Source organism: Carassius auratus, chromosome 35 (genome assembly GCF_003368295.1).
Source record: "Carassius auratus strain Wakin chromosome 35, ASM336829v1, whole genome shotgun sequence".
NCBI lineage: Eukaryota > Metazoa > Chordata > Actinopteri > Cypriniformes > Cyprinidae > Carassius > Carassius auratus.
The window spans coordinates 12,580,271-12,592,278 of NC_039277.1; the positions used below are offsets into that span (position 1 = coordinate 12,580,271).

Below are 12,008 nucleotides of genomic sequence, written 5' to 3' on the forward strand. Positions count from 1 at the left end.
TCCAGCCCTTGTGCCTTTTGATGCAAATCTCAACTGAATCTGCCAAAAATGTGATTATGAGCTCAAGTGCTACATCTGATTTTGATATTGAATCTCCGGATCACTAAATTAACTAATTAACGCTTATCAAAGTAGCCACTTAATCATTATCTTAATGAGTCACTGACTGTATTTAACACATTGTGGCTATTTAATCATTATTTAATTAAGCTAAATGGCTTGTTATTTCCTCAGATTTTAGTTTTTTTCTTTTTATATACTTTCTAAATCAAAGAGGTCTATGTCTGTTGATCTCGAACTGGTTTGAAAACTAATGCCTTTGATCATTTGTTCATGCTTTGTTTTCAAAAGCTTGAGCTACAAATGCTTTCTGACAAATCACTTGGCCTTGGTAAAGTAACATCCTGATAATAACAGCAGTCAGCTAATTGCATCACTAAAAATGATAATTTTTAAGGATTGGTAATGGTGAAAGATGCTTTTTCAGGACCAGGTGAGGTAGATTTTAGATTATTATATGTTACATGTTCAAAAAGATTATTTAATTCTCCAGTACTGGTCTTGAAATCCCAGGTTTTTGGAAAATCTGACCACAGTCACTTGATATGTTCACTTATCCAGGACTCAGGAGTTTTAAATGTTACGTTTCTCATTCTGTGCCGTGGTTTCTTTCAGGTCCAGTGGTTTTGAGCACACCGGCCCAGCTCGTTGCTCCTGTGATCGTTGCTAGAGGAACATTGTCAATCACCACAACAGAGATCTATTTCGAGGTGGACGAGGATGATCCAACTTTCAAAAAGATTGATTCAAAGGTACTTTATGTGCCACTGATAAAGTCTACATTATTTAACGTAGAATTACTAAATATCATCCAGTTAGAATTTCAGGATCATGCGTTGGCATTGCTATTGTCCCAGAGTTCAAAATGCAGTGTTCTTTGCTAACTGCTATTCCTCTGATTGTATGTAAATGCTTTGCTTTTGTGTTTGTCAGGTGTTGGCGTATACTGAGGGCCTGCATGGGAAATGGATGTTCAGTGAGATCAGAGCAGTTTTTTCAAGACGCTACCTGCTCCAAAACACTGGATTAGAGGTCTTCATGGCCAACAGGAGTAAGATGCCAATTCTCCAAAAACAATGTCAAAATGTTGTTTAATTTAAGGTTTCTAATGGCACTATTTTATTATCATCTCCACAGCATCCGTCATGTTCAACTTCCCGGATCAGGCCACTGTAAAGAAGGTAGTGTACAGTTTACCCCGGGTCGGCGTTGGCACCAGCTATGGTCTCCCTCAGGCAAGGTAAGCTCTTTGGTGTTGGCTTTCTAATATTGAAACGGGTTCAGTCATATGAGATCAGTTTAGGAGTGGTTGTTATATGACTAAACATTTAACTGTTAATTAATACTAAATGTGCCATTAACCAATACTAATTGATTGTCTTGTTATTTTGCTGTTTCTCCCATAGACGGATATCTCTGGCAACACCAAGGCAGCTCTTTAAGTCATCTAATATGACTCAGAGATGGCAGCGGAGGGAGATTTCTAATTTCGAGTACCTCATGTTCCTCAACACGATTGCAGGTAAGATTCTTTTCTGCACTAATAAGTTTCCTGCTTTTGCAACTAATAGTTTTATAATTAATAAAACTGTGTTATAGGCTATATGTAAGTTACCTGCTCATAGACAACATTGTCTGTTGATATTTGTTTGCAGGGAGGACCTATAATGATCTGAACCAATATCCTGTCTTCCCTTGGGTCCTGACTAACTATGAATCGGAGGACCTGGATCTTACCTTGCCTGGGAATTTCCGGGATCTGTCAAAGGTATGCCACTCCTGAAAGTCTTTTTCCATAGCTCAAATAGAGCTATACAAATCATCCGGAATGTAATATGAATTGTTAGAAGGTTTTTACGGATACCAGTCTCAGGTTGTTGTTTCTTTTAACTCCCACAAGTCTGTTATGTTAACCAAAACTGCATTTTTTGCATTTAAAACATTTTGAAACATTATTACAATTTAAAATAACTGTTTTAATATATTTTAAGATGAAATTAATTCCTGATGATTTCTGCAACATTACTCCACTCTTTAGTGTCACATGATCCTTCAAAAATCATTCTAATATTCTGATTTGTCGCTCAAGAAACATTTATCATCAATGATAAAAACAGTTATGCTGCTTTGTATTTTTGTGTAAACTGTGATAATTGTTTTCAGGATACTTTGAGAAATATAATTTTTTTCTGAGGAATTCAAAACAACAGCATTTATTTGAAATGTATAAATATACACACACACACACACACACACATATATATATATATATATATATATATTTGTATATGACTGTACTGCTACTTTTAATCAAATTAAAGCATACTTTCTGAATATAAGTAATAATTTAAATATAATAATATTTATACTCCACTTTCAGAGGCCTGAATCAAAAATGAGCTACTAACTTTAATTCTTTTTTTCTCCTTCTTGTTTGTAATGTAGCCAATCGGAGCCCTGAATCCAAAGCGAGCCGTGTTCTATGCAGAACGCTATGATACATGGGAGGATGACGGAACTCTGCCCCATCATTACGCATCACTGTACTCCACCTCAGCATCCACTCTCTTCTGGCTTGTCAGGATAGTGAGTCTTCACTGTAGTCTATTCATATTCTATTGAAAATCTTAATCTTAATTCTCTTTTTAAGAAAAGCTAATAAAAGTCGTTTTAATCTGATAGTGTGTGCCACTTCCTCAATCCCACAGGAACCCTTCACCACGTTTTTCTTGAATTGTAATAACGACAAGTTTGACCATCCTGACCGGACGTTTTCTGGCATCGCGCGCTCTTGGCGAAGTTGCCAGAGGGACACATCTGATGTTAGGGTGAGTGAAATCTTGTAAGGTAAAACGATGCTGTGACTGATCTTACTTCTGTGCTGTGACGTCAGCGTGTTTGTTTGCATGACAGGAGTTGATCCCGGAGTTCTACTACCTCCCTGAGATGTTTGTGAACAGCAGCGGATATGATCTGGGGGTGAGAGAGGACAGGACAGTCGTGTGTGACGTGGAACTACCAGTCTGGGCCAAAAAACCGGAGGACTTTGTTCGCATTAACAGGATGGTGAGGGACGGAAAGATTATTTGTGCATTCAAGCACCTTTGTTCGCTCGACATTATTGCGCCATTTCAGATGCCTTTAGGATTAATAGTCAATTCAGCCAGTGTGTCAAGAATCAAAATAAGACAAGGCCAGTTCCCTGAATGGAGCAGCTCTAGTTTGAGCTTTACATGGCTAGTAATTTCTTTTAGAAGGCCTGATTGGCCCTTGTATTAACCCTGTTGTCCTCTTCCTGTCTCAGGCGCTGGAGAGTGAATTTGTGTCCTGTCAGTTGCACCAGTGGATCGATCTCATCTTTGGCTACAAGCAGAGAGGACCGGAGGCCATTAGGGCCCTCAATGTTTTCCATTACCTGTCTTATGAGGGATCTGTGAACTTGGACACCATCACCGACCCCCAGCTCAGAGAGGTAAGACCCCCTCGCCAGAGAGGTCAGTGAGTATTGATTCAACGGAGGATATTGATCTAGGAACCTGTCCTACTTGTGTGAATCAAGTTAAGCTGTGTTTTAAATAGGTTTCTATTAGACATTGTCCGGTACAGTTTTTTATGATACTGATTTTTTCAATGTATCTCAATAAAATATGCAGGATGAAATTCTAATTTTTTATTTTATTTTAGAAAAACTGAACAAAATAATAAATAAAGACACAGTTAATAACATTGATTATTACATATTCAATAATATAGAAGTAATCATCTCAAATGCTTAATGTCAATAATAATCTTAATCTGATTAAATAACTAATCATAAATAATCAAATTAAAATGCTTAATGTCTATAATTAAGATATTATTATTATTAATATTATTGTCATTAAGTATTATTGATAAAATACTTAATGTCTTAAAGGGACAGTTCACCTTCAGTTGCTAGTCCACATTGACTTCCATAGTATGAAAAACAATTAAAAATAACTTACACAAATTAAATTAAAGTATGATATCATTGTAAAAACATTATCATCATCATAATTAAAATATATACATTTGATATGAATGCATTTTCCTGTTTAACACACAACAGTGCAGTGCGGTTTTTATTTATCAGCAGGCTTTATAATAGAACCATTAATAATAAAATCTTATTTGATAGTCTCCATCATTAGTCTTTAATATCTCCCGTCAATATCTTTCAGTCCTCTGTCCAAAATGAGTGAATATGTTGATATTTCATATCTCGGCACGGCATGTTGACAGCAGTGTTCCGCTTGTCTTTCCATGTCTGTAAATGTCTGTCAGATGTGAGGCAGCTCAGGGGGTCTGTCAACTAAAAATATAACCGCTTGTTTTGTCTCTTTGTCATCTCTTTAGTCCATGGAGGCTCAGATTCAGTCATTTGGACAGGCTCCATCACAGCTGCTGATAGAGCCTCACCCTCCACGCAGCTCCGCCATGCACCTGGTGAGACGCTACTATATCACCTTTATTTTGTCCTTTTCAAGACACCTCTTTTAATTGTGATCTATATCAGATCTCTTGGAATAAATGTGATTTATGAAATCACGCCCGGTTCAGACACTGATTTACACCTAGCAAGGTTGTCTATGGTTGGATGTTTCCCCCTCCTGACAGTCCGAACCAACCCAAAACTGATCCTAAATTATATCCTTACCCAGAATCCTGCCCTGTGATGTTCACCTTGTTTGTTCCATTGCAATTTACCTTTCTAATTCCTTGTCCCTTCCTTTTACCTCCATTTTTTCCCCCTCTTTCTCTCTTCTGCTCATTAGTGTTTCCTTCCGCAGAGTCCTCTGATGTTCAAGGACCAGATGCAGCAAGATGTAATCATGGTGCTCAAATTCCCCTCCAACTCTCCGGTCACACACGTGGCGGCCAACACGCTGCCTCACCTCAGCATTCCTGCTGCAGTCACGGTCACATGCAGCCGACTGTTCGCCGTCAACCGCTGGCACAACACAGTCGGTGAGCGCGACCGTATGCAGCTTTCTTAGACATAACAGTTGAAGAAATCAGAGGGTTTCAAACGCCCTTTTTAACGTTCGGTGCAAGTTTATTTACAATATTAGCAATGTTTTGTTTAGGTCTCAGAGGTGCTCCGGGATATTCATTAGAACAGGCTCATCACCTTCCTATTGAGATGGACTCTCTGATTGGTGAGTGCTTCAAATCATGTGACCATGTGATTAGCCAGTAACTTATCACATCACTAGGGGCAGGCCTGAAATTCATTCAGTTAAAGCGATAGTTAAATAATTCTGTCATGATTTATATTCATTTTTGTGTGGATTATGCTCTTAAAAAACAGATGAAACTTGTTTCTTCAGACATTCTCACCTGGTCTGTTTTCTTTCCCAGCCAATAACTCTGGCATTAGTAAAAGGCAGATCACAGATTTGGTGGATCAAAGCATTCAGATCAACACGCACTGCTTTGTGGTGACAGCCGACAACCGTTACATCCTTGCATGTGGTTTCTGGGACAAGAGTTTCCGTGTTTACTCCACTGAGACAGGTGCTTGTGTCTTTTGGGATTTTATGCCATTTATATGAATTTATAACTTGAACATATAAAACTCGTACTCTTTACTACAAATAAATATGAAGTGTATGTTTCTAAAATGCACATGCGCTCATCTGCACACTCTTCCTTCATTCAGGGAAACTCACTCAGATCGTGTTTGGGCACTGGGATGTGGTGACCTGTCTTGCGCGATCTGAGTCTTACATTGGAGGCGACTGCTACATTGTCTCTGGCTCACGAGATGCAACCCTTCTTCTGTGGTACTGGAGCGGACGACATCACATCATTGGAGACAATCCCAACAACAGTGAGCACATAACCGGGTTCATTTGAGCATTGCTTTCATGTACATAACTCCATGCTCAGTATTTAGTTGTACTAAATATATAATGGATTCTTAGTGCAATAGAAAGTACATAGGACATTCACATACGTAGGATAATTATTTTATTTATACTGATATCACACTGAGAGAAAAATGGTCTCAGTGATTATTCTTTGTGAATATTTTAAATTCATTCCTTTTTTTATTGCCTGCTTATCTAACTCCTAATGTATCTTCTTTTTCATTTTTATTTTTGTGTGGTATTGCGTATTAGTTATGTAGCAAAAGAAATGATTGACTGACATTTGTAGGATTCCAGAAGCTGACCTTCTGTTGTATTGTAGGTGATTATCCAGCACCTAGAGCGGTTCTGACAGGCCATGACCATGAGGTGGTGTGTGTGTCAGTGTGTGCTGAACTGGGACTTGTCATCAGTGGGGCCAAAGGTCAGTCTGAGAGGAAGCAATCTGAATATTAGCATATCACTCTTTTCATACTAGCATTGGTTTCCTTGAGAGCTTATAGAACTCTGATATAAACCCATAACAGGATATTTATTTAACAAGATGTTAATTTAAAAGAAAGTGATGATTATTCTTATTTCTCCATTTTAAAATCTTGCTGTGTAATGACAGAATTGAGAGGTTGTTGCTATTGTCTTGTTTTACAGAGGGGCCATGTTTGGTCCACACCATCACAGGAGATTTACTGCGGGCCCTAGAGGGCCCTGAGAACTGTCTCCAGCCTCGTCTGATCTCGGTGTCCAGTGAGGGTCATTGTATCATCTACTATGATAGAGGACACTTCTGTAACTTCAGCATTAATGGCAAACTCCTGGCACAGATGGAGATCAATGACTCCACACGTGTAAGAGATATAGTAGAACAGAAATACACATTAACCCGAGATAGTCTCTATATTTAAACTTATTCTGTTTTCCCCAAGGCCATACTGTTGAGCAGCGACGGTCAGAACTTGGTTACAGGAGGTGATAACGGTGTTGTTGAAGTCTGGCAGGCCTGTGATTTTAAGCAGCTGTATATTTACCCCGGCTGTGATGCAGGCATCAGAGCTATGGACTTATCCCATGACCAGAGGTGAGCACACCTGAGCTAAAAACAGTAATATAATAAAATATAATAAAGTCTGATAGTTTAGTTAGTTTATTACGTGATATGATTGGATATGGCTGGTTATGTACGGCTGTGATTGCTATCTATCTATCTATCTATCTATATATATATATATATATATATATATATATAACCGTACGTTCTTAAAAAAAAAAAAAAAAAAAAAAAAAACTTTAACAGTAGTACAATATCACATACACAGAACTTATTTTATTATATTTATTTCACTTATTTTGATATTAAATTGAAAGAAAATTGTCTCTAAAATTACATATATAATTATCTAATTAAAATTTAATATAAAATGTTATCTAAATATGCTTTTAATTAAGAAAAAAATGTGTGTATGTGTGTGTGTGTGTGTATATATATATATATATATATATATATATATATTTGTGTGTGTGTATTATGGACATTTTTCATATGAATGTATTATTTTGTTCTATATATTTGCAGGACTTTGATCACTGGGATGGCATCCGGCAGCATTGTGGCGTTTAACATTGATTTCAATCGTTGGCACTACGAACATCAGAACAGATACTGAGACAGAACAAAGAGAGACAGAGACGGGAAGAGAGAGAGGGACCTTGTTTAGGGCCTGCAGTTGAGGCAGTGAAAACAGTGAAGTTCATTTCCAGCTTGACAGATGATGGTGTCCCTCAAATTTCAGGGTGGCGTTAAACCCGGAAGAAATCACAAGACATATCGCCAACGTTACTTAGACCTTTAGGGTGGTCCTTCACTCCCCACATACTATGAGATGCCTAATGTCCTTTTGTCTGCGAAGGTCATCGTACAAGATCGACAGCAGGACTGGATGGACTGTACTGCAGTTCCCAGCAGAAGAGGCTTAGACAAAAACCACTAACAAAACAGATTTTGGGAGGGTTGTGGGAGGGAAGGATGGGGTCTGGTGTGGGATTAAGACGCAGCGGAGAACTTAGTCTTTGTAAATACAAACTCCAACGGTGCAGTTCGTCACTATAACGGGATAAAATTCATACTTCCCACTCGCTCTCCATTATGAAATATCCCATAATCCTTTAATTTATTAATGACTTGCTGTAAGATAGTTTAGTTCCAACAAAATGATGATTTGGACAATTATAGATGAAGGCCTGCTGATTCACAGGGAGGAAGTGAACTGCTCAGACAGGAATCAAGCTTCTCTTTCCTCTTTGTACATTTGGTAATTGTTTTGTCATATATGTAAATACTTTGATGGTTAGGAAAGCCAGGCATGTAAGCAGGCCATAAAAAAGAGACAATAAGCAACAAAAGAAAAAGAAACCCTCCCTCACTCACACATTTCATTATTTATGAAAAAAGAAAATTATTAATGTTGAAGTTTTTGTATCGGACACATTGCACCGTTAACATCCCACATTTTTCAGCATATAAATTTCTTTTTTATTTTTATTTTAGGCCCATTCTCCATTGTATAATTTGTGCATTGATGTTTGTTGTATTTAAAAAATTAATATTATAATCATATGTGATGATTACATTGTACAACCACAGCCACAGTAAGCAATATCCTTGTAGCCGAGAGTGACTGCAGAAACACGGTTCAATACGTGGATTGAGATGTTTGAAATCCACATTTATGAATATTGACTTATTTTCTTCCATCCCCCTCTTTAAAAAGTGTGATTGAAGGACATTTCTCAATCAACAACACTGCTACAGAAATATAGTCATTTTACTGGAGAGGGGTAATAACTAGTCAGCTGGAAGCCAAGACTGAGTCGAGAAATGAAAATATGAATAAATTATGCAAGTAATTTGTTGCTCTGCCGTTTCATTGGCCATTTAATGTAAATTATACATGAGACAGCAGCGCGCACACTACGTGTAGGTCTGTCTGTGTAGGTGAGCGGTCAGTACTGTATATTTGATTTGATTTGTACATTTACTAAATAACTTTTAATCATTTATTTTGCAAGGTGTATCTGATCATGATTGCATATTGTTTTAATTTATTTTGTTTTATATGTCTGCATCATTTGTGGAGAGGAGAGGAATGGCTGTTGGCTATTACGGATAACGGATGATTTATTTAGATTCAGATTAAATTTTTAAATTCAGTCCCCACCTGCTGTTTCATGCATTTGCTGCAACTTGAATAAGCCAGAATCTCACAGGTGACTCTTAAAATGTTTCAAATTCATGCCGATATATAGATCAATAACTGTAAAATAAAATTGTTTCCTTTTTGTCGTATTTACAATAAAACAAGCCAAAACATCTTTTTGAGGTACTCGTGTGTGTGTGTGTGTTTATTTTTTTCTTCTTCTTTTCTTTAAACATCTATTCTGAATGTCCTGAATTGAATGAGGTCAGTTAAAAGCTTTTAATCATGGAAGCGTTCGATTTCGAGTCGCGAAGCTTCGAGGCTTTTAAGCAGGCTTCAAAATCATAGGGCGAATTCCAAACTACTTTTTTTGCGCCCTTCAAAGTCAGTTTTGCAAATAAATAATTCTTATAATTATTAGCCTATTTTATTCAAATGTTGTCTAATTGTCTCAAACTAAATTTGTTTACCACCTTAAAGCTGCAGTAGATAACTTTTGTAAAAATATATTTTTTACATATTTGTTAAACCTGTCATTATGTCCTGACAGTATGTAGCGCCTCTCTAGGGTGCTGAACTATAATGAGAGGTGGCTATCCTGAGTTCTTTAAATATCTTTTAAATTAAATAAGTGAGGTTTCACAAATAAATGTTTGAGTATCTAACTTGTGTGTGTGTTTGATTACTATCTTTTTAAATGAAAATACTATTCCCCTTTAAATCAAAATTTAAGCAGTACTATTAACACTTTAACAGGAAATTAAAAGTCTAGGAATTACTCTTCTCCTATAAACAATTTCACGTTTAACCCAAATTTTACTCTTTTTCTTAATTAACTGAAAATATCGAAATAATCAGTAACCATAAAGGTTTTAAAAAAATATATAAAACAGATTTACTTAGAAATGAATGTCAGAAATGAAATATGTCTGGTACAACTCACTTTTCACATAACAACTGCATTTAAATTCACATTAAACACATAAGGGCCCAAGAAAATAAAATAGCCGGCAAAAACCTATCTTAAAATGAAATACCCTTCAAGTGTTCAAATGATGCAGGCCTGAATGTAGCTCGGGTACGTTGTAGCCTTAAACTCAATGGCTGTTTCACCATAAAGGCCAAACAAACAAATTGTAACTTTTTTCAATGTGCATGTAATCTCACGTCTCACCTCTCAGACAGGTGGAGAGGATTCGTGATGATGAGAAGCTTGATGAAGAGAAGGTACACCCGGTTGACGATCTCAGCAAAGTTCATCACTCGACAACGCTATCCGGCTCCGGGAAGTCTTTGATCATCGTCGGTTTCATATTTCCACACAGGCTTAACTAATTAAGATCGCTGGCCGCTAGCTTATCAGCAAAGTCCATGTAAAACACTAACCAATAAATCAGCGGCTAACTGAAACATATGTCTGTCGTAACGGATGAGTTTTTCACTCGAACAAACAGAACTATCACCACTAATTACTTGTATAAGTGTTCGTGTTGAACACTTTAATTTTCAGGTGCATTACCTTAACAGCAACCTTCTTTTTTTCTCCGCACCAACTCACACACGTCTCTCACTTCCTTCTTACCCTTGACCTCTCCAGTGATTGGATCATACACAAAACTTTCAGAAATAACATAAATTCACAAAACATTTGTGTAACTCTTTCGTACTATTGTCACATGCATCTTTTAAACATTTTCACATATATTATTAACCAACAAACATTTAACATTTTAAATGCTGTATACCATAAATGAATTTTACACCATGTATACATGTATTTCTCTCATTGAGCAAAATCAACATTTCTTGGTCAGTCAATGTATTGTAACTTTTTTAACCTTAAACCATTTATTAAACTATGAAATTAATTATTCAAACTAGTAAATGTTATACTAAAGAACATAATTTCAACCTGGTTACAAGTAGAATATGAGACGGATAATCTGTGAAAAAATCAAGCTCCTCTACCTCCTCCCAGTGGTCCTATTGCCATTTGCAGTTACGAACTTTGTGTTCAAAATGTAGAAAAATGTATATAATAAGCGAGTACACCATGAATCAATTTTCCAAACCGTGTTTTTAGCTTGTCCTGAATCACTAGGGTGCACCTATAATAAGTGTTTATATTGGGACTATTTTAGATTGCTTCGGGGGTACCGCGGAGGAGTAACCCAGTACCTTTGTGATTCTTCATAGACATAAACAGAGAGAAGTAGTTCCGGCTACGATGTTCTTCCGCAAGACGCAAGCAGTTCTGTTTATTAACCGCTAGAGCGTCAAAAGTTACCGACTGCAGCTTTAAATTAGACAAATTTAATTGGCCTATTCTAGGCTTTACGTTTGCCGATTCTTACTGAATAGCAGCTTGCCAGCGGTGAGGTGATCAATAAAATAATAGAGTGAGGAATGGAAAGCCTGGGTCAGGCAGCATCAGTAAACAACAAAATGGGGTTATAATATAGTTTTTAATAAGATAATGTCTCAAATTATAATGTGAGAGCCACTCTGTATTCCATGCACTAATGAGAGAATACAATGACACAGTAAGCAGGGCTATGAGTTACTAGAACACCTCTTACTGAAACACTCAACCCTAATCTGACCTCCTGAGACTAATTACACAGAGGTACCACTGAATCAATGTCCTGCATTAATGAAATGGAATTAATCAGACAGAACGTTGGTATAATTGTTTCCAAGAGCTGACCCTGTATTAAGGAATGTTGCTTATGTCTTTCCCACAATGCATTTGTGCTTATGCTCCATATACCTAAAAACTGCAAAAAACGGTTAAATGTGACACATTGCCTAGTTAAGATAAAGAAATATATTGTCAATATCAAAATAATTGAAATTATATTAT

At 36.8% G+C, this 12,008-nt stretch overlaps 1 protein-coding gene across 11 annotated transcripts in view; it reads left to right on the forward strand.

Moving 5' to 3' along the window:
* Positions 1-9,331, forward strand: part of LOC113054445 (neurobeachin) — a 116,857-nt gene extending 107,526 nt beyond the window's left edge. For 8 of the 11 annotated variants that reach the window (XM_026220010.1, XM_026220019.1, XM_026220011.1 and 5 more), the window contains 18 exons: positions 676-812; positions 994-1,111; positions 1,198-1,300; positions 1,467-1,582; positions 1,716-1,828; positions 2,506-2,646; positions 2,769-2,888; positions 2,974-3,126; positions 3,365-3,532; positions 4,438-4,527; positions 4,857-5,049; positions 5,169-5,240; positions 5,443-5,598; positions 5,744-5,914; positions 6,277-6,378; positions 6,603-6,799; positions 6,878-7,029; positions 7,525-9,331. In XM_026220010.1, the coding sequence (XP_026075795.1) occupies positions 676-812; positions 994-1,111; positions 1,198-1,300; positions 1,467-1,582; positions 1,716-1,828; positions 2,506-2,646; positions 2,769-2,888; positions 2,974-3,126; positions 3,365-3,532; positions 4,438-4,527; positions 4,857-5,049; positions 5,169-5,240; positions 5,443-5,598; positions 5,744-5,914; positions 6,277-6,378; positions 6,603-6,799; positions 6,878-7,029; positions 7,525-7,615 (2,393 nt within the window). In that variant the 3' untranslated portion in view covers positions 7,616-9,331. The remainder of the gene's footprint in view (positions 1-675; positions 813-993; positions 1,112-1,197; positions 1,301-1,466; positions 1,583-1,715; positions 1,829-2,505; positions 2,647-2,768; positions 2,889-2,973; positions 3,127-3,364; positions 3,533-4,437; positions 4,528-4,856; positions 5,050-5,168; positions 5,241-5,442; positions 5,599-5,743; positions 5,915-6,276; positions 6,379-6,602; positions 6,800-6,877; positions 7,030-7,524) is intronic. The other 3 variants (XM_026220018.1, XM_026220020.1, XM_026220017.1) reach the window with 1 other exon arrangement.
* The last annotated feature ends 2,677 nt before the right edge of the window (positions 9,332-12,008 follow it).